The sequence below is a fragment of the Crocodylus siamensis genome, chromosome 1 (assembly GCF_052110815.1).
Source record: "Crocodylus siamensis isolate JL-2025a chromosome 1, ASM5211081v1, whole genome shotgun sequence".
NCBI lineage: Eukaryota > Metazoa > Chordata > Crocodylia > Crocodylidae > Crocodylus > Crocodylus siamensis.
In genome coordinates, this window is record NC_143395.1 from 229,240,136 (window position 1) to 229,265,157 (window position 25,022).

Below are 25,022 nucleotides of genomic sequence, written 5' to 3' on the forward strand. Positions count from 1 at the left end.
GATTTGATTTCTGATCATTGAGACCAGGTCCCGCTGTAAGGGCACTGACAGAAATGATAATTTTCATTCCATCTGGCCCCAGAAAGCAGTTTATAGCTGTAACCAAACACAAGTGCATGACTGCAGACAGTTTAAAAAAGGCAGATTGGGTGAAAATCTGACCCCCTGCAATGCATCAGGTATCAGACAAAGATGTTTCAAAATGTAACTTGTGTCTGTGGAGCTCCCAGCCTGTCACTTTTTTCAGAATGGGAAGGGAAAAGGGACTGGTGGGAGTTCAGTCTGTGGTTTTTCAGCCCCCCTGAAGGGTGGGCCGGGTGTTTTGGAACATTCTTGAGGTGGCGAGAGCTTCATTTCACCCACCTCCAGCCCTTCAGCATTGACTGGAGAGCCCCAAGAACAAACTCCCTCTGCTGCCTTTCCCCCTTCCCATTCTGAAAACAGGGAGCACTGACAGAGAGCTGTGGCCAGTGCTATGGGAGCCTGGCTGCAGGCTCCCAGCCCACAGCGAGATTCCCCTCCCCCTGAAGCCAACAGTGAACTTCTGTCTGGCCTGGGATAATGCTGTAACTCAAAACGCTTTGCAGAAAATGTTCTGAATTAGAACTGGGAGCTGCACTTCTGTCTGCATTTGAAGTTCCGTACAGGGATGAACTAAGTTACATTGGGTGGCCATTTTAAACCCGATCTACCCTCCCCTGACCTCCCCAAATGTCTGCACTCAGCCTCAGTTGTTCAGTTATTTCCCAGTTAGAAGCAGTGACACAATCCAGGAAGTAGAACACTGTAGAAAGTGCCTATTTTTCCCCCTATTTAACTCTATTAACAAACGCCCCCTCAGTCTTTGATGAGCTGGATGTACATTTTTAAAATCAGACCACCAGTTTGTACAGCAGACTATTAACTTCTATAACACATTAGGTTTGTCTTTCCAACACAATTCAGTACCATGTAGAGATATCTGAGCTAGTTCAGATACCGCTGTGCATTGATATTGTTCTCTGCCTGGACAGGTTTGCCCATTTTCTCAGAATGTTCTAAATAGCCCAAGTGAAATGCTACAATAATGCAGCTCTACTGCTTCCAATGCTCAGTCTATACTATTCAGAGCTCACTTAGGTATCTTTACGCAGCAGTGCCTTGTATTCAACAAGTCATTTCATGACACTGATTTTGAAGCAGGATTCCTCATTGAAATAAACCAGGCATTTTGCTAAAAAACTGGTGACACAATATGAGCCATTGAAATTTCTGCAACATCTTCCAATAAAACCCATGATCAAGGCTTCTATAGGTAAATGAATAATTTAGGGCACAGACGGAAGTTACATTTGTTGCATGACTGGCCCCTTGAAAGCACTTTACAGCCAGGCCCTTACAGAAGGACAAAGCTGCAGAGTGCTTTGATCACACGACAATCTGAGCCATTATTACATGAGGCCAAAGAGGAGTGCAGCTTCATTAACATCTGTCAGCACACACCAGGAGCAGAGCTTGGGTGATAACAGTGCAGCCCCACCTGCAGTGCTGTCTACAGAATGGGAGGGGAGGAGGGAGGAGAGGACGTTCTGTCTGGGTTTTGCCCAGTCTGTGCTGGAGGGTGAAGTGGGTGGATTGGAGCCTCCCCCTGTAACCCCAGATGGAACTCCCTCCCCTCCCTCCCGGCCCTCCCATTCTCAAGACGGTCCCAAAGCTAGGGCAGAAGGAGTGGGGCTAGAGGAGAGTGGCTGCAGACATGCAGCCGCTCCAGTCTGGAGCTTGATTACCCCAACCCCCGGACACAGCAGCAAACGTCTGTTGGGTCAGGAGGAAAGCTGTAACTCATGACACTTCCTGCAAACCACCATGAGTTACAGCAGGGAACTGCACATCTGTCAGCACCCTTAAACAGATTTTTTTTTCTGCTCAGAGTTGATTTTAAATGTATGAATCTTATAAATTTAAGGCTTGGAAGATTTTTTTCAGTTGTTTACCTAAGAATTTCAGTTTTTAGTATGCTCCAGAATTTTGCAGGGTTATTTAGACTTTTGTTCAGTGAGTGTCTTAGTAAGGGTTTCATCTGCCATCAAAGTGTGGAACTGGATGGATTCAGCAGCTTTATTTGTGAATAAAAAATAATCATCACTGAAAAAACCCGTTGGTTTACCTTTTTTAAATAAAGACTTGAATAAAGTCAGGGGAAAAATGTTTTTGATGGGATGATTGATGACTTTAATTGACCAGAGACATGTTAATGCTGCTCTTATGTACCTGGCTAGAAATGGACCTCATGTGCTAATGTAAGACAAATCAGATAAAGTCGAAAGAAATTGTTGCTAATTGTGCTAGTTTCTACCATGTGCTATATGAATTAAGTATTGTAATCACTAGCTTAAGTCAGTTTGTAGAGAGAAGTAGATGAACACAGAACTGGCCATTAAAGATGACCCACACCAAGTGGTCCATCTATACCAGCTCCTCTTGGTACTGTTCTCTGGAGAATGGTTCCCACTTCCACATCCAGCATTCTTTAGCTTGATGGGAGTAAGTAGTGGGAGGTTGCATTTTCCCCACCTCCTTTTTTCTACTTTGGTGCTTTCCTCTATGTCAGGCATGATCTGAAGGTCTGTCAATAATGACATCTTTTGTTCAAGAGAGACATTTTTCCATTTGACTTTATGATATGACCATTATTGCACCACTGAATCAACCAACATCAGTCAAACAAAATTTAAGCACAAAAAAAAAGTATAAGCTACAGTAGCTATGTTACTTCATAACAGGGAACTCAACTGGCTTTGGCTATTGTCACAGGGTGGGGGCCCAGGAGCAGCCGTGATCTCCCCTGGCGCCCCCTACCGTGTCAAGTGGGTGTCTACGCACCCTCGTTATCTCACCCGCCACGTCTTGCTGGAAAATATTATAAAAGGGAGGCTGCCTTTTACCCTCTTGCATGGTACCCTTTTGTATACCCCCGCCAGTACCCCCGTCTATGGATGATTCACTGCACTCCCGCCCTGTGGGCTGTGCGTGGCTCCTACCACCCCTAATACCATGCCCCAAGCCTCTCAGTTGTCCCGGACATTGTTAAGTCTATTATCTCTTCTTGGAGGCCCTCTCCGGGGCCTCTCCCCGTACGCTTGCCCTCTCTGGGCCTTCCTATGCCTGTGCGTCCTCCCTCGGGCCTTCTACCTGTACGCTCACCCTCCTCCGGGCCTTCTACCCATACGCTCGCCCTCCTCCGGGCTTCTTATCCCGATAAGGTGCAAATCGCCCTCCCTGGGGCTTATCCTGATCCGAACGCTAATCACCCTCCCTAGGGCTTATCCCAATCCGAATGCTAATCGCCCTCCCTGGGGCTTATCCCGATACCATCGCCCTCCCTGGGGCTTCTTATTCCTGTGCTCACGCCCGCACTGGGGCCTGTGCCCCGCGCTCTCACCCCAACCAGGGCATGTGCCTCGTGCTCCCCGCGCTCTTGCCCCAACCGGGGCCTGTGCCTTGTGCTTGCCCGCACTGGGGCCTTGCCTCGCACTTCCCATACTCTCGCCCCAACCAGGGCCTGTGCCTCACGCTCCCGCGCTTGGGGCTCAGGCGGCCTTGGCTTTACCTGGCCCCAGACCCCTTCCTGGGTCTTATGCCCCACTGGGCTTTTGCCTACACCCACACTGGACTCCTCCCAATATCGCCCCACTGGGGCTAGGGTCTATGCAACCCCCAAAACGCGGCACCCTCTCTGGTGCCAGGAACCCCCAAGCTACTGGGGAGCTTCCCTCAGGCCTCCTCCAATCCCTACAGCCTCACCCAGTCCTCTGGTATAACCATAAACAAAACCCATAAGCCAATCGGCTGCAACACAAACTCAGGCCTACTGGCCAAACTCTAACCCTAAGCCCTCAGGCCTGGTATTCTCCTCCTAAGCTACTCAGGTCATCAGGCTTCTCATGCTCTGCTCCCTCCCACAGAGCTCCATCTTCTCCAACTGCCAGAGGAGAACTGACTGCTTGGCCTCAGCCTAGCCTGTTTATATGGGCCAGGCCCTGCCCCCTCCCTGGTCAGCTGACCTCAGTGGTTGCCCCAGCAACCCACACCTGTCCCTTAGGAGCAGGCACTTCAGTGCCTGTGACACATCTCCCCCTCCCAAGTTTGAGTCTTACTAGGAGCGGGGCACGAAAGTGCCCTGCGACAGCTATCTTTTTTTTTAACTGAACACTATGTTAACCATTAGTTGTTTTTTGTTTAAGCTTTAAGCAGAACTACACCAGGACCTGGCAGAACAAAAACACCAGGCATCCTGAGATGGGATGGACCAACAACAGGTAATTCATATAGCTATGTTTTCTCTGGAGTATCTTTGAAATGATCAGTAACAAGAAAATCTATCTGGCTGGGTATGATATCATGTGTGAATTTGACTTTTACTCAGCCATAGAAGTCAATATTTTAGGGTGCTGTTATTCATTTATTATTTTCTGAGCACTGTGAAACTTAGTTCTCTGCCTATCATGACTAAGGTTCCTTATAAAAGGGATATCTTTCCCTTAGTGTTTCATTCAGGTATATTTATAGCTTGAAATGCAACTAATTGGATGGTAGCAAAAACTACTGTGTTTTATTTGCAGTGGCAGGACTTCAGGATGAGAGCAAACTCCCCGTAAACCTAAGTAAAATTATGTAGTGATAACCTTTAGCAGAACGGAGCTAAACATTTGCTAATCCTGCTTTTTCAGAGTAGAATGACCATGGCCCAGCATTGTGTAATGAGTACTAAGATATTACTGTTATTGTTTAACCTTTCTCTCCTCTAAGATATCTGAAAGGGGGCTGGGTAACATTATGCTAGGTGCTGTACAAACACAGAACAAAAAATCTCACTCTAGAAGAGTCCACTCATTGCTAGTATCACAGGGGGCACAGAAGTATATTACTTGAACTACATGGCATGAGCCAAGTCCCCTTATAATCTTTCAGAAATTAGATACATGGGCAGGCTCTGCCAGTCCAGGACTTATTACTGTCTCCATGGTGTCTACATTGATTATAGTCACTTCTGAAATAAAACAGGCTGGGCTTAAAGCATGGATTTGCTATTCTTGATATATATGGAATTAGGATGGAATCAACTGATGAGAGACCAAATAACAATATGCCAGCTGAGTCTCTGCAGACTTGATTACTGACTTTTTAAAAATTTTACACAATCCTGCAGTAAATCTGAGTAGAGATGAAAGGAAAAGCTTGGGTGGATGAGGAATTAAATTGCAGGACACAGTCTGGATATTTCCCCCCAAGCCACCAACAAGTTGCTTAGGGATAAATTACTTCAGTCTCCAAGATAGGACAACTCTGTTTCTTTTCAGGCATTTGGCAAGTAGATGTATATTGGTTTTTGTATAATGCTGGCATTCAGTAAGAAGCACTGATGCTTTAGAGGAGATTTTAGTTTGGCTGGTGATGTATCCGGTGTTTCTCAGATGACAAATTCAGTTAAAAAAATTAATATTTTGGACAAAGTTGTCAAACTGTTGTTTAAATCAATGAGTCATGTAAGTAAGTATTCAACTACTCCTAGGATTAATCTAAAAGGCCTACAGGTGGTGTGTCTTTTTGGTGATACTACAAACCAGTAGGCAACTTAGGACCAAACTCAGAAGAGTATGTACTTTAGACTTTATCCTGGTTAGGCACATGATACTCAAAATGCTTCCAAGCTGAGGAGCAAAAGGAAGTTATGAGCTGATATAAATTAAAGCAAAGTGGAGGCTGCTATTTTAATATATCCCTTCCTCCCTAGTTGCCATCTCTCACTGTATATAAGGATTTAGTAAAAAATATTTGTGGATTTTTGAGGGCCTACCTACCTTTTTTACAATTTAATTTAAATATACAATCAAAAAATATCTTCAATCTCCCTAGAAGAAGATGATACTAATTCATAAAAGATATACAAAGTTTTTGGATCCGTTCAGTGTTATGCAAGTGTGAGAGAATCTTTTTATCCAGATCAAACTTTTGGAGAGTCACCCACTGCTATTAATAATGACATGGAACAGACTAGTCCAGAGACATACATGGAATTTTAATCTCTGTCACTAATTCAGGGTGGAATGGAAAGTGAGACTGCAGCATATGCTGGTTGACTTGTACTAGCTAACATGAGTAACAATAGAAATGAAGACATGGTGATACTGGTTTAGTATATGCAAGCAACCAGAGTACATTCACAGAGTCTTTGAGGAACTTGCTCTCTGGCTATAGCATGTGAAAAAAGGCCCATGATACCATAGCTTCAATGCAGTTGTTACACATGCCAGCTAGGTTAGGTGTGCTATAGCCATATCCTCCTTCTGCTATGTAGACATACCAATAGGTTAAAATTTTCTGAAGGACTCAGTGGAGTCAACACATTGACTTTCAATATGTCATAGATGATAAGTTCAGTTTAGTCATTCAAAACATTTATGGTTTGAGTAGCTACCCAAGCTTTTATGCTCCCCTCAGGGGCCTTGTCAAAAGGCTGGAGGTGAATATCTCTTCAGAAATGCTGTATGCTAGTAACAGACTTAGGACTCTGACTGACATTCATTTAAAAGCAGGTTGGAACCCTATCCCTGATCACAACAATTGCACTTCCTGCTGTGCCACATGTACATGGCAGATTGTGTGATTTTGACAGGGAGTAACTAGGAAGAATGGGTGCAAACTAGTGGAGAATAGATTTAGGTTAGACATTAAGAAGAAATTTTTTACAGTAAGGGTGGCCAGTCTGGAATGGGCTTCTGTAACAGGTCCAGCACACTGGAGCCTTTCTGTTGATGGCTCCGCCTCCCTGTCTTGGGCTAACCGCCTGCTTACTCGCCTGCCATGCCTTGATCTTAATTGATTGAGTGATGTAATTAGTGGAAGGCTGCCCACTTGATATGCCCCGTGTCAGGGGGTGCTACCTGTGGCTCCTTTTCCTCCCCTACACCATAGCCCAAGCCTCGCAGATGGTACTTGACATGGTTTTCCCTATGCCTTGGCCCTCTTCTTTACTTCTGGGGCCCATCTCTGCCCCCTCTCACTCCGGGGCTCCTCTCAGCCCCCTCCCGCTCCAGGGCTCCTCTTCTGCCCTCTCGCTCCGGGGCTTCTCGCTGCCCCCTCTCGCTCCAGGGCTAGGGCCAATGCACCCCCAAACAATGCTGCGCCCTCTCCATCTCCAGGAAACCCCACACTACTGTGGCATCCCTATGAGGCCTCCTGCACCCCTAATAGCCTCACCCGGTCCTCTGGTTAAACAATAAACATAAAACACAAAGCCCCTGGGCTATAACATAAAGTTAAACCATCCAGTACAACAGTTAATCCCAGGCAAAAATCAGCAACCTGCGGATACCCATGCAGCCAAATCTTGGCCTTCTCTCCGCGCTGACTGATCTCCTCACTCCTTGGCTACCAGAAGAGGAACTGCTCTCCTGCCTTATGCTTGGGCTTAAGAAGGGGCCAAACCCTGCCCCTCCCTCTCAGCTGGCCCCCTTGGTTTCCCTGGCAACCAGCACCTGTGCTGCCCTGGTGACTGGCAGTTGAGCTTCCCCCTTCTCACCACTAGGGGTCTCTCCTGCCCTTTATGCTTTTAGGTGCAGGGCACCCGCGTGCACTGCGACAGCTTCCAAGAGAGGTGATACTATCACCTAACTTGGAGGTGTTCAAGAGGAAGCTTGACAGTCACCTGGCTGGGATCATCTGACCTCGGTCCTCTTTCCAGGGGCAGGAGGTCGGACACAATGATCCATTGGGTCCCTTCCGACTATAATCTATGAATCTATGATCATCATCCCATTCCTAAATTCCACAACTCTTCAAACAACTTGGCCAGTGGTGCTGCTATTAGCTCAGCCAGTTCTTTCAGGACTTTTGGGTGTAAGTCATTGGACCCTGCAGACTTGAGGACATCCAGGTGTTGCAGAAAATCCCTCACCTGTTCAGGACTGATTTTGTGTAGTTTGTTGTCTTCCCTGTGCTCCCCAGGCCTCTGATCAGGTGAGCACCCCATGTTTGATTTCAGGAATTCTGTCGTGAATTATTCATTTAGGAGTTCAGCTTTTTCATGGGCATTGACTGTGGGCTGCCTTTGAACATTTAGTAAGGGTCCCACAGTGGAGCCTAATTTTTTCTTACTCCCTATGTATCTGTAGAAGGACTTTTGTTGTCTTTTATTCCAGTCACTGATTTCCATGCCTGCCTTGGCTTTTTTTATCTCATATCGACAGGCTCTGGCAATGTAAGTGTATTCTTCTCTGGTTATTAAGGCCTTCTTCCACTGTTTGTATGGTTTTTTCCTTTTTAGAAGCTGTCTAATATTCCTGTTGAGCCAAGTTGGTCTATTGGCTCCTTTCCCATTTTTTGCCTGCATGGGGATGGCCTGTTTTTGAGCCATGAGAATTGCCTCCTTGACGAAGCACCACTGTTCCTGAACTCCCAAGTCATCTGGTTGCTGATTGTAGAGGGCCTCACCAACTAGCTTCTTAAGTTTGGCAAAATATGCCTTCTTGAAGTCCAGGAATTTTGTTGTGCTGTCTGGTTTCCCAGTCTTATGGTAGATGGTGAACCTGGCCAGGTCGTGATCACTGTCCCCCAGAGTATCACCAACCCTTAGGTCACCTATGATGTCATTGCCTTTGGCCAGCACTAGGTCCAGAGTGGCCTTACCCCTGGTAGGCCCTTCCACAACTTGCATCAAAAACAGGTTGTCTGTTGTTGCCAAGAAGTTGGCTGACCTATCAGAGGCCACCGAGTAGTTCTCCCAACAGATGTCAGGGTAGTTGAAGTCACCCATGACAATCATGTCTCTAGTGTTAGCTGCCTCAGTTCCCTGGAGAATGCCTGGTCACACTCCTCTGCTTGGGAGGGAGGCCTGTAGTAAACTCCCACCATCAGCTCTCCCTCTCCTGATTTCCTTTGCATCCTGACCTTGACTCCTCCCTGTTGTCTATAGTGACCTGCAGGGAAGGGTACTGCTCTTTCACATAGAGGGCCACACCTCCTCCCTTCTTCCCAATCTGATCCCTCCTGTAAAGCCTATAGCCTTTAATATTCAGTTTCCAGTCATGTGCATCATTCTACCATGTCTCTGTTAACCCAACCAGATCAAAATCCTCTGCAGGATGAGACACAGCTGGCAAGGGACATAAAAGACTTTTAAAAAGGATTCTACAAGTATGCCAGAAGTAAGAGGAATACCAGAGAAACCATTGGTCCCTTACAAAATGCAGAAGGCAATCAAGTTACAGAAGATGCAGAGATGGCTGAAGTATCTAATGCCTTTTTTTCACTTCAGTCTTCACAAATAGGGGCAGCTACCAGATGGTGACTGCAGTTGGCAGCAAAGATAGGGAAGAAAACAGAAAAAAAACCTAGAGTAACAGAAGAAATGGATATGGAGTACTTAGAGAAGTTAGATGCATTTAAGTCAGTAGGGCCAGTTTGGATTCACCTCAGAATAGTGAAGGAGTTGGCTGAGATAATTTCAGAGCCATTGCCTATTCTCTTTGAAAACTCATGAAAGTTTGGTGAGGGCCCAGATGTTTGGAAAAGGGCAAATATAGTGCCCATCTTAAATAAAAGGAAGAACGGTCCAGAGAATTACAGAATTGTCAGTCTGACCTCAATACCTGGAAAGATCATGGAACAAGTCCTCAAGAAATTTGTTGTGAAATACCTAGAGTCACTAGGGTGATGAGGTAATCCAGTGAGCAAGGTGTCAGGAACAGCCAGCATGGATTCACCAAAAGCCAGTCATGCCTGAGCAACCTGACTTCTTTCTATGATAAGGTGGCAATCTGTGTGGATGGAGGGAGAGCAGTGTATGTAATATACTGTGCCCATCTTACTTTGAAAATCCATTCATGCACCCCCTTGGTGCGGGCGCCAGGTGAGGGACACAGAGCGGCTTCATGCAACCTCTGGTAGGGGCCTCGGTCACCCCGGAGAGTACCCTAGAACTCACCTGCCACGTCTCTGAATGTAACCTCAGTGGTGGGGCCTCCCGTTGGAGGTCCCTCAAGTTCAGTCAATCCTCCTGACAGATATTCATAGGGCTCCACCTCCCCTACACCCCATCCTTATGCCAGCCTTAGACGTGCCACCTGATGATAATGCGGCTTGCCCACAGGACTTGATGATCTCTTCCTGTCACACTTTCTCTGGTGTTAGGCCTTATCTTCTTCTTACTACTGGACTTTGAGTCCATTGGATGTTTGTCTCTCCTGTGGATTTTCCTCTCCAGCTCAACACTGGTTGACGACTTAGTTCTGTGAGCAGCCCTTCTGACTCGTTTTGACCCCAGACCTCATGGGTCAAGGTAACCGCTCAAAGTAAGAATAAAAAAATGAAATGAAAGACAACCAGTGTGGTACACAGGTAAGGAGAACAAAAGGTGGGACACAAAAAGAAAGAAGAAAGAAGAGGGCCGCTGAGAAAGAGGGAGATCAGAATTAACAGTCTTCCTTCACCCTTTGCCTTGGAACCTGACTCTGGCGGTGTTCCCCAACACTGCTCCCTTCTTTGTCTCCGGCAGAAGCTCCCTTTATTCCTCTCCCAGCCAGTTCCCCTCCTACTGTTCGGTGCAGCTGGAGCCTGGATGGTGGAGCCGCTTTCATTCCTGATGCTTTTGCCGCTTCTTCCTGAGCAGTGTTTCTCCCCACACTCTGTTGCTGCCTGTGAGGGCTTTGGGCAGCCACTGCTGCCCAGGTTGTTTCTCCCCAGTTGGAACTTCCCTTTGCTTGCTGGCACTGCCTGCTGCCAACATGGAGAGTCTCCGCATCTTCCACTGCCTCTCCTGCTCTCCCCGTGTCTCTGCTAGTGCTGGCTTTTAACTCAGCAGGCTGGCATGCGTCCATGACGTTATCTGCTGGCTTCAGCTGTATATGAGCATAGCTGATGAACCATCCAGGCTTTTCTCCTTGCTTCTGGAATCTGGTGACCTGAAGTAGGTAGGTAGTTTTTGCTTTTGGGGTCTCTCCTCTGTATTAGCCCCCGTGCTAATCCCCCTGGGACATAGTGCATTGCTATGGCTACATAGTGTCTCATGTAGAAACGCCCAGTAAATCTAGGCTGGAGTGTAGACATGTCCAGAGATTACTAAGTAGAAACAGCTTGAACATTAACTTGTCATAAGGTCCAGATTCAACAAGATGCATAAATGTGTCTGTGATTACACTGAAATCATTAGGGTTACTACTTTGGAAGGTCTGGTCCTACACAGCTGTGCTGCAGAACAAACTTTCTTCTTTTCACCTGAACAACTTTGCACATTCTAAATAAAGACCTAGCTGTGCTGGTAAATATTGACCAAGATTTTTTCTTTTATCTTAAATGATTGTTAGGAATTTGAGTTATCAACTGTTTTGCTTGATGATATTTTGGAAATCTTCCTTCCAAATCTCCTTTCTTATTTCCTAAATGGTTTTGTACCAGTCTATGCAGGGATCAAGGTGCTTCAAATTAGTTTTCAAGCAGTGTGATTTGTAGGGGAGCTGTTTCCACCTTGTCTTGAGAAGAGTTGTTAAGGATTGGGTGATGTACAGAAAGAAGCAGTGTGTGATTTTTTTTTGTCTCAGTCTTGATTCATGCTGCTGTGAGGGGAGAAGGCCAAAGACCTTTACAACTGCATTTATATTGCTCTGTCAATTTTATAATACACATGGGGATACTTTTTCTTTCAACTGCCAGAAACTTGACAGAGGATTTCTTTCAAGTGTTACACAATTCTGCAGCAAACATGAATGAAGATGAAAGGAACAGCTTGGGTTGATGAATATCAACTGAATTGAATGGGACAAAATGAATTGTTTTTCCTGTAGCCACCAGCAAGTTGTTTTGGGGTGAATTATCCCAGTCTCTGAAATATGGCAATTCTGTTTCTGTTTAGGAATTCTGCACTTAGCTGTATGTTGTTTTTTGTATAATGATGCTATTCATTAAGAACCACTACTGGTTTAAATGAGGTTTTAGTACAGCTACTTGTGTAACTAATAGAACTGGCTGAGCTTGAGATCCAGTTGGGTCCCAAACAATAGTTGCCTGTTGAAATGTCATGCAGTAGAAACATGGCATTAGAAGAATCAGGAAGTGCTCAATGTCGTTAAAGGTTTCATGACATATTTTCCATGAATACTCTGCTCAAGGCTATTGTAGGAAATAGAACTATCTCATTCCTAGTTCTGACTTTTCTGCCCTGATTCAGCATCATCAGCTGTAGATGACACTTCTGGACACATCTGCAGGAGCTCCTGAGGGAAAAGATGGAATTGAGATCAAGGTGGCTTTTACAACTAGTCTTAAACTAATATTTACAAATATTTGTAATTAGATGAAGGCACTCAAATCATTTTACACATATGTTTAGCCTCACAATCTGCATTTCTGATGAGAAATGTAGACACAGAGGAATGGACTCATAAATGAAAAAGTTACATATTTAAATGTGTTTAAATTCTAAAATACTAAATACTGTCTAAAAAACTTCACTTAAATATGAAAAACCTGGACATTTGATCCGTATTATTTACATGTATTACTGTAGTGACAACAGGAAATGGAGCTCCTCTATACTAGGCAATGTATGAAAAAATCAGTCACGCAAATATTAACCTGCTAAAGGCTATGCTATGCATGTCATGTGCTCTTTAGTCATAAGTAGTCAGAGTTTTGCCTTCACATTTCCTTGAAAAAGTGAATCTTCCAGAAACATCCCCCCACCTTCCCCTCATCCAGTTCTGGGAAGTTTTCTTATTACCATTTAATTACTATTCTTGCTAAACAACCTAATATAAAGCACGTGCAAGGTGCTGGATTGGCAGACCTTAAAGCAGTCGTTTGACCTAGATTTTTCAAGCTACCACTGGAGGTCATCAGGGAAGGAGCTATGACTTCTCAGTATATGCTGAGTCTGTTGCCACTGTGCTGACACCTACAGCAAGTGATCTGCTAGTCCCAGTTTATAGTGGTCTTTCTTTGTGTTACACCTGTCCTCTTACTGGTAGCACACTTGACAGTGATTCAGGTCTTCTTCCTCCTTGGACTGTACCATCCATGGAGAGATATGTTATCCCATGCAGAGTGTGCTTGGCAGCTGCAGGAGCCAGATGCGGTACTGTGGAATGTGTTTTTCCAGGAGTAACATGGGACTATGGCTGGCTTCCTAATAGGTTTTTTTCAGGCTCTTAGCTTGTTGTGCTGTTAGTTCTGCTGTCACTATGAGACCGGGGCAAAGGCAGCATCCTCTTGAATTCAAGTCCCTATTCAGTGTTAAGTCATTTTCTCTATAATTTCCTTGAATTAAATTTCACACACTTATTTGTCTTAACCTACAAAGCCAGTGTGTAGTTGATTGGTGAGTAGATGACGTGGCTTTCTTAGTGCCTCATACATATTTATTCAATCCTGCCACTCTGAAGCTGTGTGTAACATAACAACATTGCCAATTTTCAGTCAACAAATTGTTTTCAGCCACCCTCTGATGAAGGAGAATTTTCTTCTGGCTGGGACCATGCAGGCCGTCTCTTTACAACAGCCGACAATTCTATTCTCCCCCAGCAAATTTCATAGTTTGTAGGGTCGGAAGGGACCTGAGCAGATCATTGAGTCCAAATTTGCAGATGACACCAAGCTGGTGGATGTAGTAGATACACTGGAGAGTAGGGCTAGGGTTCAAAGTGACCTAGACAAATAGGAGGATTGGCCCAAAAGAAATCTTATGAGGTTCATCAAGGACAAGTGCAAAATCCTGCACTTAAGACAGAACAATCCCATGTGCTACTATATAGCCTGGGGGCTGACTGGCTAAGCAGCAGCTCTACAGAAAAGGACCTGGGGGTTGGATATGAGCCAACAGTGTACCCTTGTTGCCAAGAAGGCTAACAGCATACTGGGCTGTGTTAGTAGGAGCGTTGTCAGCAGATCAAGGAAAATAATTATTCTGCTCTGGTGAGGCCATATCTGGAGTACTGTGTCCAGTTTGGGCCTTTCACTATAGAAAGGATGCGGACAATTTGGAGAGAGTCCAGTGGAGGGCAGTGAAAATGGTTCAGGGGCTGGGGCACATGGCTTATGAGGTGAGGCTGAGGGAACTGGGTTTATTTAGTCTGCAGAAGAGAAGACTGAGAAGGGATTTAATAGCAGCCTTTACCTGAAGCAGGGGTCCAAAGAGGATGAAGCTAGGCCATTTTCAGTGGTGGCAGATGACAGAACAAGGAGCGAATCTCAAGTTGCAGCAAGGGAGAGGGTTAGGTTGGATATTAGGAAAAACTCTGTCTCTTGGAGGGTGGTGAAGCGCTGGAACAGGTCATCCAGAGAGGTGGTGAAATTTCCATTCTTGGAAGTTTTTAAGGCCCAGCTTGACAAAGCCCTGGCTGGGATGATCTAGTTGGGGATGGTCCTGCTTTGAGCCGGGGGTTAGACTAGATGACCTCCTGAGGTCACCTGCAACTCTCACTTTCTGTGGTTCTATAAGCTGCTTTCTTCTCATATTTAGAATGTAGCTTTTGCACTCAGTTGCTCCAGGGACTCACATGTTTAGTATTTCACTTAATTGTTTTTTTGGACTCTTCCTCCCCAGCCTCCCAGAAATGAAGCATGATCCAGTTTTTTTGTAGTATTTCCAGCATCTGGGGAGGAATCTAGATCTTGTGGACCATACAGATAACCAAGAGGAATGATCAAAGCCACAGAAAAATATACACATACAAGTGCTATCAGCCACACTCATTCCTAATTGAGAATTTGGATGAATGTGGTAAGATGAAATGCTCATAGGATAAGCCAATTGTATTAGACAGGGAAATGCATTGACACTTATTGCAAGCTGTTGGGTAGTTCAAGTCTCATATAACCCTAAAGTAGCAATCAAACAAAAACAAAATTTCCTGTACCTTTGGACTGTATTTAATCAGACAGAAAGAAAAGCAGAACAACCAGGTCAATCACCTGGCTAAATCAGAGTTTCTCCTTGAAACATTGGCGTTGTTTTATCTCCTGCTTCCTTAAATTCAGGATAAACTCACATTTCACTTTCTGTACATTTTTACACAGATTTACCCATTATTCAACTAGCATCACACAGAATTTTAAACAGTAATATTTGTAGCAGGGAGTTGGATTTGGTAAGATTGCCAAATTTACCAGTATGTTGAGGTAGTGAACAACTTGATGTTGCTGCTAAGGTGCCACCGCATTTTATGGATTGATTTATTTTGGGATGGGAATCTCTATAGCTAGTGATAGGAGGGATTTCTTCCTTCTGGGGGCAGATTCTGAACTGTGTGTGGGCTTAATCATTCAGATGTTCCAGTGTGTCTTGTTCCTAAACTGGGACATGTTAATTAAGTGCCTTGAACATATACAGTGGAAAAAGACACTGTTTGATTTCTCATTTTTGCCACCTTAAAATTTTTGAAGCATCACAAATTTGGAGCAAACAGATGTCCTTTTCTTTTGTAGAGCCACAAAGCTTGCAAATTAGTGATGCAACAACAGGTAGTAATAGACTCTGCCATTTTATTGCGATGGACATTAAGTACCTTGTGCTGCTTTGCCCACTCAGCCAGCCCTGTGAGGCTGGCTGGGCAAGGGAAATCCCAGTTTTCCCCACTGCTCCAGACCCATGGAGAAGCGGGAAAGTACTTCCACACTCAGCCAGCCCCATGGGGCTGGCTGGACCAGGGAACAGCCAGCATTTTCTGGCTGCCCCAGACCTGCACTGGGCAGAGGAACACCCAGCATTCCCCACTGCTTGAAATCTGGAGGTCTGGGGCAGCAGGGAACACCCACCACAACAAACTTATCAGCTGGAGGCAGCTGTGTCCAGAATCGTTGAGGACTGCTGCCTGTATAGTCTATGGCTGAATCTCCGAATCTAAATCGGCCAGATCAAATCAGGACAGTGATTCAAATCACTGAATCAAATCACTGTCCCTCCAAATAGGCTGAATCTGAAGTAAATACTTGCTGCTTCGCACAGGCCTAGCCAGTATCATATACAGCTAAGGCTCCAGATGGAAATACACTTTGCAGGCACATTGACCAGAAGCAGGATTAAGTCTCAGACAATGTGACCTCTGCAAAACCTAGTGGAACCAGTTCTGATGGACCCATCAGCTGCTGTTTTAGACCCGTTGACATTTCCTGTTGCTGAAGCTACCTTAGAACAACCAAAGATACCTACTGCTGTTGCCAGTGAGTGCAAAGTCTGTGACTCCTGAAGTGGGGGTCACCATCTACCCCAAATTTTTACAGAATTATGTCAACTAGGGGGAGAGATGTTATGTATTGAGTATCTGTATATGTTCTGTACTCTGTCAACAGAGGACCTTTCTCATGCTGCATTATCTCAGGCTACTATTTGCTTTTCCATTTTACCCATATCATATAGTACTAGGAAGTTTTATTTGTCACTAATAAAAAAAAATGAGTCCCCTGTTCTCCTTGTGTGATCTCTCTGGGACAAGAACCCCACAGACACAATAAATGAAGTTCATAACCTTATTGGGTCCTGAGAACAAGTGAACAAGGAAAAGATTGTGTCTGTTTGACCAATAAAACAAATACATTGCCTACCTTCTACACACATAAAACAGCAGAAGAGCCTGTGGAAGAGAAAGGAGCTGGCAAGAATGTGGTGGGCTGCTGTTCTCCAGCCACCCTATTGGCCACCCTGGGCTAACAGTGCTTATCCTCTTACGTACATGTCTCCATTAAGAAAGCCGGTCCTTACCCTGGGGTAAGATTCCTTTGCAGCTGGCAACCACCATCATGCCCTGTTCTAAGCTTAAGTGAAACTGGGGTATGCTTTCTTCCTTATTTCACACTGCAATATTGTGATATTCATTCCATGTAATGGTTTCAGTGAAAAGTGAGTAGAGCTACTTAGGTCAAACAAAGAATGTGGCCCTAACAATCCTATAGAAGTGCATTATGTAGGGGAGAGGGAAGTTATTAAATAGCAAATCCAGGACCACAGTCCTCCATTCAGACCTCCCTCCATGTGCTGAAGCACATCCAAAACTTAAGGCCCAAATGTTGTAGATTGGGCCCCTCTAATAGTGACTGACGACTTTGAATGATTTTGCTATGCCCAGCAAGAATGCAACTGTTCTGGCAGAGCTGTATGAATAATGGATTTTTCATTTTGGCCACCAAATGGAAAAATAAAGAAAGAAAGAATTGTTTAAATGTTTTCGTAGACCTAAAAATTAAATGGTTCATTTTGTTTGGGAGTTTCAAATAGTTTGAAAGGAAAAATGATGGAACCAGCGTTTTGATTTTTCCAGAAGTTTCTCCTCCCTAAACCTTTTTTCTAAATTGGACCCAAATTTGCAAACAGTTTATGTCCGTTCCTCTGCAAAACAATTTTTTGGCAAATTTACTAATCACTGAAAAGCATGCCTAACTGTGGTCTGAGGCTTATGGCCCAACACCTGATGTTGAAAACCACTTCAATAAGACTGATCCCAGTTGTTGGATGCTCTTCTTTTTTTTTGGCTTGGTGAATAAATACAAAATTACTCAGGATTGTGATGTTAAGCTCAAATCCTCTTTGCACCAAAATAAAATGGTGATTTGCCATTAGAACAGGATTTAGGACCCTGTATAATAAACATTCAGTTAATCAGTCTGATTTTAGACTATAGTAGGAACACCATATCTAACCCACACACTAATAGGCTAGCTTTGAAATCTGTAAATTGATTTAAAAATCATGTTCAGGTTGGAATAAAATGTTAAGATAAAGTTAATTTGATTGCAGATTCTGTTTGAAACTGGTTCATTATATGAAACTAGATGGCATCACAAGGAAGTCAACAGTTAGTTCTGAGATGTATTCAAAAAGTAGCTCATGCCAACTTTGTAATAAGTTCTTTTGTTATGTTTTGTTTTCAGTGTAATGGCCTGAGCCACAGTAAGGAGAACTACACAGATGTTTCTTTTCTACAAATATGATAAAAATTTCAATTTAACTTTTCAGTCTCCACTTACCAGTTTGTAGCCGTCATGCAACTAAATGGAATTTGTAGATGCACTTTATTTTGCTAGGGGAAAGCATATTAAAATTAAAATATTGCTGTTTTATAAATGTCAGGCTGTGTAACATTTATACTGTACCAAGAATAGTTACAGTGAGCTTTTAGTTTGTCTCACTTTTGGCTTTTTTATATTTGTTTATATTACTTTTAAACAGGACAGTCTTTATTGACACACTGAATTTTACCCGCACTTTGCTTCCACTACTCCAAATATGGTCTACATTTGGTTCAGTATCTCTCTACTGGTTCTGCACTGGGGATAAGCAAAAGGCATATTTCAGAAGGGGATATAAAAAGCTGGTTCCTTTCAGGAGCCAGCAGTTGTTTATTTTATGTATTGCCAAAGAAAATCGGTGTTTCTCTCTCATGCTGAGCCACTAGCTTTTTTCTGTGGGATCCCTGCTGTTATCCTTGACCTTCCTCCCACTTCTTCTTCCTAGTTTGTTACCCCAGTAATGATGATGTTGATAGCCATACAAGTTCTGCAGTTCAGGTCTGATTTTTAGATAGTGCTTGAAAGTCATTTTTATTTAGCTACACATTATTATGCTTGTTTGCATGTTGTCTTGCATGCATTTATTTATTTCTTTTTATTTCACAGATGGTCTCACAGAAGAAGATATTGTCAAGTTTACTGGCAAGGACTTAGGCATATCATGGGAATCCAGTGTTTCAAAGAAAAGGCCAATCTCTGGTAAGACTGTTAATGAGGATACCACTACGTATTTTTTTCACAATTCAGGAGAACTGTTAAAGTACCTTTTATACAAAAAAAAGAAACATCTCTTAGCAAAGTATTTCCTTGTGGCTTAAGAGACTTGTGGCAGGAGAAGGAGGTTTACACTTCAATCCCCAAGTTGGTAGTGACCAAAAGTAGTTACTGCCTGGTGGCTGCTTAATTGTGTTGAACACTTCTCTTTATTATTATTTTTCTCTTTTTTTTTTACATCCACAACCAGTTCACAGATGGTTCAGTCTAGTAGCTTCTAAATGAGTCATTGGCCTTGGTTCTGCCTCTACTGGACATGTCTACAGTACAAACTGTCATGATAATTGACATGTTTATCAGGTATTTCAGTGGAGAAACCAAGGATAGAATAAAGATGGGATAGCTCTTGTACCTGATAACTACTTTAGGCATGTCCTTCAGATCATGATTCAGATACACTTGGTATTTCTGGATGAACATAGAAGTCATAGAATCAGAGGGTCAGAAGGGATCTCCAGGATTATCTAGTTCACCTCTCTCCCTGAATAAATGCAAGACCTACTCTTCAGATTTGTATGTAGGCCAGCATAACCCTGAACATAATTCCCCCTTTGTCACACTGTTTGTTTTGAGTGTCCTACTTTCATCAGTAGCTGCACTTCAAGGGAATGAAAAAATAAAACATCCAGGGCCTCGGCACTGAACACTTAACTTACACTATTCCAAATAGAATTGGGAGGTATTTTTCCTTTGGAAGGAAAACTTTCCTCTCTGGCACTGAAAATGTTCTCTTTTGAGAAAAATAAAAAAAAACTTACTAATTGCAAAGAGCAAGTGACACTCTGTAGTATGTGTGCAGCTTGCCAATGAAAGGAATGGGTTGTGTTGTCCCTCTTTGTTTTTAATATAGGCTTTGGTTAATACTTGAAGGCACACATGTTTCCTGGAGATAATGTAAGGCTCAAAATGAAATTCCTTTCACCTGCTCCCCTGTTTGCTTTTGCTATTCATAATGGTGAATTGAATATAATGAAATAGTGTGTGAGAAGTCAAAGTGTAGCTGTTAAGTCTGTGCTTCTCACTTGTTATATTAGTTTGTGGTTAAAAAAATAACAGTGATATCTTGCTAATATTGTTCAGAAATGTTGCCACCTGATTCTAAGCATCCTCTGCTTGCTCCTGCCAAACCCACGCAAGTGCGAAGAAAACCATTGCCTCCAAACACTGTGACTGGTAAACCAGGGAGTCCAGGTACAGCAGCCTTTTCATTGCCACCTTTAATGCTTTGAAATCAGTGAGGTGTTGAATAGCTTCAACAGCTACAGATGCACATGAGAGGCAAAGACACCCAAAATTTTGTGAGACCATATCCTTTTCTTTATTAGTAGTAGCAAGTGCTGCAGGCTGTAACTCAGATACCCTGGGGAACCCATTGTGTGTACCCATAGAATGTGTCCAGCAGACTACAGGCTATTTTGACGTGTATCTGAACTAACCTCCTGAAGTGTGCAAGTCTTTTTGCCTGTTTGCATAAGTCTACTTTCTGTTCTCACCAGGTTGGAGTATAATTAGTCCCACTGGCACAAAATATAAGGGAATGATACAGGGAATACTGTTTCCTTTAGAAAGAGTTACTGTAGGTCGTTTCCTGACCAACAATATAATTTTCAGTCACTACATATGAATCTTATACTTCAGAATATGTGTGCAACTGATCACCTATAAGAAAATTTTCTCCCCTATATGCCACAATTCACCTTTCCCTTAAACAGTAAGACTTGAAATTTTTATCTGAGAGTTTTTAAGTTAATTATACATCTACCATATAAAATGTATGGAAAAATGTGTGGCCAAGTTCCCTCCTCTGCTTTGAAAAATACAGCTCAGTTATTTCTTGCTTCTAGCAATGGTAAATAAGATCTAAAGGGCCAACAATCCAATACTCTTAGTAACATGGAAAAGGAAGACAAAGTATGAAGAAAAGCCCTGGACTCTTTGTAGATACTTCATGATTTATTGGTCATTAAAAACACTAGTACTATATGTTATTAAATTAGCTTGTATCCAATAACCATATTGCACATTCAGTAGGCATGTCTACATGTGTATGTACGTGCACCTAAACTTAATGCACCTTTGCTTATGGTGCATTAAGGTGATTTAGGCACATGTCTATAAGTGGATGCATTAAAGCGTATTAAATTTAGGCGTGAATAGCTAAGTCACATTAGTACATGTGCAGAAGTGCTAATGTGCATTAACGCGGTGCCCATTGATGCACACTATAGTAATGTGCATTAGCGTGGTTACATATGTGCTAATACAACTTATCTATTCATGCCTAAATTTGATACCTGCTCTGTGCAGATATCAAATTTAGGCTCACATAACTTTAAGCGCCATTTTAAGGTGCATTAAGTGCATGCATGTGTAGAAATGAACCTTTAATGCACCTTAAAAATGGCAATTTTAAGGTAAGCCTGCTTAAAAGAGGCACATGTAGATGCACCCAGTCATTCCAATAAATCAAACTGCAAATTGCTTCTTTTCCATCAAATGGAAGCAAACTTAAACCATGAATATCATTTTTTCCAAAAGCATAATTTTATTTGAGTAAAACCCATTCCTGCAGATGATATTGGACATAGTTCTGCATTTCAGAACTTGCTATAAAGAACTTTGCAAAACCGTGTTAATTGAAAATCTGAGTGACGATTGTAAGAGATGAGTGATTTACAAATAAAACACAGAAATCAAGAATACCTTACACTCTGTCACTGCTGTTCAGGGAATAAGATACTTTAATATGTGCCTGTTACATCTGTGAAGTATATAAAGACTCATGAGTGAAAGGCTTTTAAGAGTAACTAAAGCCAGTGACTGAAGCCAAGTCAGGGGTTGGCAATATTTTCTGACAGCAGGCTAGAATGGCCCAGCTTGGGCCAGTGCTAGAACCTGGCCACCATTTCTTCTTCCTGTCACTGTTTCTCTCCATCACTGAGCTATGGTGTAGCATAGGTAAAACACCTGACTGCATGCCCACATAGCAGTATAGGCAGAGCCCCTCACTGCTGAACACCACCAAAGCCTCTGCTCACAGGCCAGATCCTATGGCTGCAGAGGCTAAATCCAACCTGTAGGCCATAGGATGCCAATCCCTGGTGATGCAATATGATGTTCCCCAATTAAGTCTTCTGATTCACCTCTGTCTTGCCCATGCTGCTAGATGTAGGCAAAATGCCATCCCTTGTTTGGAGTTTTAGGATAGGAATAAATGTTCAAGAAAGAAATCCACTTTTTTGAAACTACAAGCCTGATCTAGCCCAAGTCTCCAGTTCTGAAATGTTGGTGCTATATCGTGCATCATTCATTCCTCATCTTGTTATCTATCTACGCATGTGCATGGATGACAGATGCGCACTGTGATTTAGGTCCCTCATTGATATTGTATTAAATTCAAGTCTGAGTTAAGTGCATTAAGATGTTTCTAATTTATATCATAACTGGAACAACTGTGTTCAGTTTCTTTCCTAGTGTGATTTCACCGATGGATTTATACCAAGGATGAATCCCACACTCTGCTCTTTGTTATTCTAATGTAAATGCAAAGTAGCTTCTTTGATGGCCATATTTGCACTGATGTAACGGAGAACAGAATCTTTCATGTGGTCCATTTCATTCCATTTGGTCTTGTGATTAACATTTGCATCAATTTTCCTTATGCTCTTTTGTCTGTAGGTTTGAATCTATGGCTTGAATTGATTCAGATCATCATATACATGAGTAGGGAAGAGTGCTTCACTCACTGCAGGCTGTTACTTGGTCTCCTGCAGCAGTACACAGGAGCTGGAGGCCAAGTCTCTCTATTGCCATTTTGTTTTGGGCTGTTGTGTGCTCCCAGCCCATGTGGGCCACTCATTCCTGCATTCCAACTGCAGCTCTCCTATGCCCCTGCTTACCTTCCCACAGTACGATCACTTTGCCCTAATGGGATATATCCTTTATGCTAGCTGCAGCAGGCAGAGGATAGATATTTCTGTATGCTATGCAGCAGGTCACAAACAAATTGCAGTGCTGACCATAGATGTTATTAGCCTGTGGACAGGATAAAAAAAACAAAACTCCATTGTGCCCTTAATAATAAGTTTATCAGATTCACAAGATGCAATTCTTCTGCCATGCCAGAAAACACATTAATGGTTGACGCAGTATATTTTCTTTTGCTTTTAATAAGAATCTATGCTAAGTTTCTCCATTAGGTCCTTAATCCATCTTCCAGGGTTTCATATTTTCATCTTCCCTTTTTCCATGAGCTGTGAGACAGTTTATGCGTTAGCCAGCAGCATCCTAGACATTAAAGATGGAATAAAGCTGTTAGATCATTGGGGCCACTGCAGTTTTCCTCTATTGTACATTTCCTAATGTTTTGTCCAATTTTCTTTTAAATTTCCCAAATGAAGCTTCCTCTGGTTCCCTAGAGAGACTAGTCCATCAATATATTTGCCTCCTGATGTTCTACCTGGTTTTTCCCTTCTATATTTTCATCCCATTATTCTAATTCATATCATGACTACTAATTATTTGTTTGTGCCTTTTTTTGTACAAGATGAGTATTATAGGGTGGCTTATTATGGCCACAGCCATTCAAAATAAAATCTCCTGACAGAAAGAAAGATTTCCATAAGCCTCCCAAAATGTGATGGCAAGGATGAGAGCTTAAACAGAATATTCCTTGTCAGCCTGACAGTCAAGTGACCAAAGCACTGCCTGTTCAGAAGCTATATTCTTGTTTGTCAAATCTGTGGAGAGTTTTGCTAGGTGCAAGATCAGTGGCTATACAGTACCTTTTAAAAAATATGTGCCATTTCTTAAATATAATTTTGGACTTCCATGTGCCTCAAGATGGATATTGCTTAACATATAAGGCATTCCAACCCAGAGTGAACTTACCTTATTCATTGTGCTACAGGTGATTTTAAAAAACCAGGTTGTTGTTTGACTTGAATGCTTTTAAAGCTGCCCCATGGAAACTTTGTAATAGAGTTCCATTGTTCAGCAACATAATTTCTGTAATTAAGCACAGCCCTTGCTGGCTGTTCCTTTCTCTTCAAAGTCTTTGTTCATCATGTGAACTTGGTAATCTGCCTGCACTCTTAGGGATACAAGTTAAAGGTCAGAAGTCCAAGTATCTGTTGTTGAATTTAGTATTCCCATTATATGTCTTGTAATAGGAAGACTTCTAGAGAAATAGAAAGGTTTCATTACATTGTTTTGTCACTTTACCACTTTGTATAGGATTGTTCTCTGCGATATATTCAACAAAATATATTCTTCTTTATCTGATCATAGCCCTCAACAGTCCATCTGAGTTGTTTAGCATTTTCTTTGGATGTATGAGATGTAGAATATTTATTGCCTCAGTAGCCATCATGGTGAGTCAAAGGTTTCTCAAGTCCAACAGTAATAATGCCATACCTGTGACTCAGAAATGGAAGCAAGTGCTTCCCTCTAGAATTCAGGACCCCTTTTATCTGATTAAACCATCAGCAAACTATGAGTGAATAGCTGCATTTTTTTTTTAAATAGTAAATGTCTTGGTGCCACAAGTTCCTCCTTCTCCCATGGCCACTATGGCCCAATCTGCGAAACCAACTAATTTTGTGAAGACAGGAGCACCCAGAAAATCTCCAACAGCTTCTGCTACTCCAGAAGATTTTGGTGAGCATATTGCTATCACTTTTTTTTTGTCCTTGTTTGTGTTTTACATCAATTTAAAAAAAAACACTGTATTTAATTTTTTTCAATTCAGGTAGTGTTCTTATCAGGCACTTCAATTTTGATGCTGCATTTATTTCCCACATATTGCTGTTTATTTAATCTGTTTAATTTATGAGGTCCTCTCAAAGGGGCTTTGTGTCTCATTTCTGATATCACTTACTACTTAGTAACTGCTACAACTCCATTGAATTCAACTGATTCACTCCTGCTTTGCAGTCATATAAGTGAGATCAGAATAATGCCCTTTGCCTTGCCAGATGTCTGCAAATGTCTAACACTTTTGCTGCTATTGAATGACTACTGTAATTGTGTTGACAACCCAAGATATACTCTCTTTTTGAATATCCTGTATCGTATAATGCCACACATTCAAGTCACGCCTACTCCACAGTAACCCACATGGTGGTATTGTTGTATGGTTGTATGTATCAACCAGTGGTTGCATGTATGTGAGATGTTTACTGCGGAGCTGCCTAATTAGCGTCACAGTAAGTCTC

The 25,022-nt window shown here is 42.7% G+C and overlaps 1 protein-coding gene across 18 annotated transcripts in view; it reads left to right on the forward strand.

Moving 5' to 3' along the window:
• ABI3BP (ABI family member 3 binding protein) overlaps nucleotides 1–25,022 on the forward strand; it is a 283,667-nt gene that overhangs the window by 203,125 nt on the left and 55,520 nt on the right. For all 18 annotated transcript variants that reach the window (XM_090058607.1, XM_090058684.1, XM_090058655.1 and 15 more), the window contains 4 exons: nucleotides 4,224–4,298; nucleotides 18,640–18,732; nucleotides 19,888–19,998; nucleotides 24,334–24,465. In XM_090058607.1, coding sequence (XP_089914733.1) covers nucleotides 4,224–4,298; nucleotides 18,640–18,732; nucleotides 19,888–19,998; nucleotides 24,334–24,465 — 411 coding nt within the window. The remainder of the gene's footprint in view (nucleotides 1–4,223; nucleotides 4,299–18,639; nucleotides 18,733–19,887; nucleotides 19,999–24,333; nucleotides 24,466–25,022) is intronic.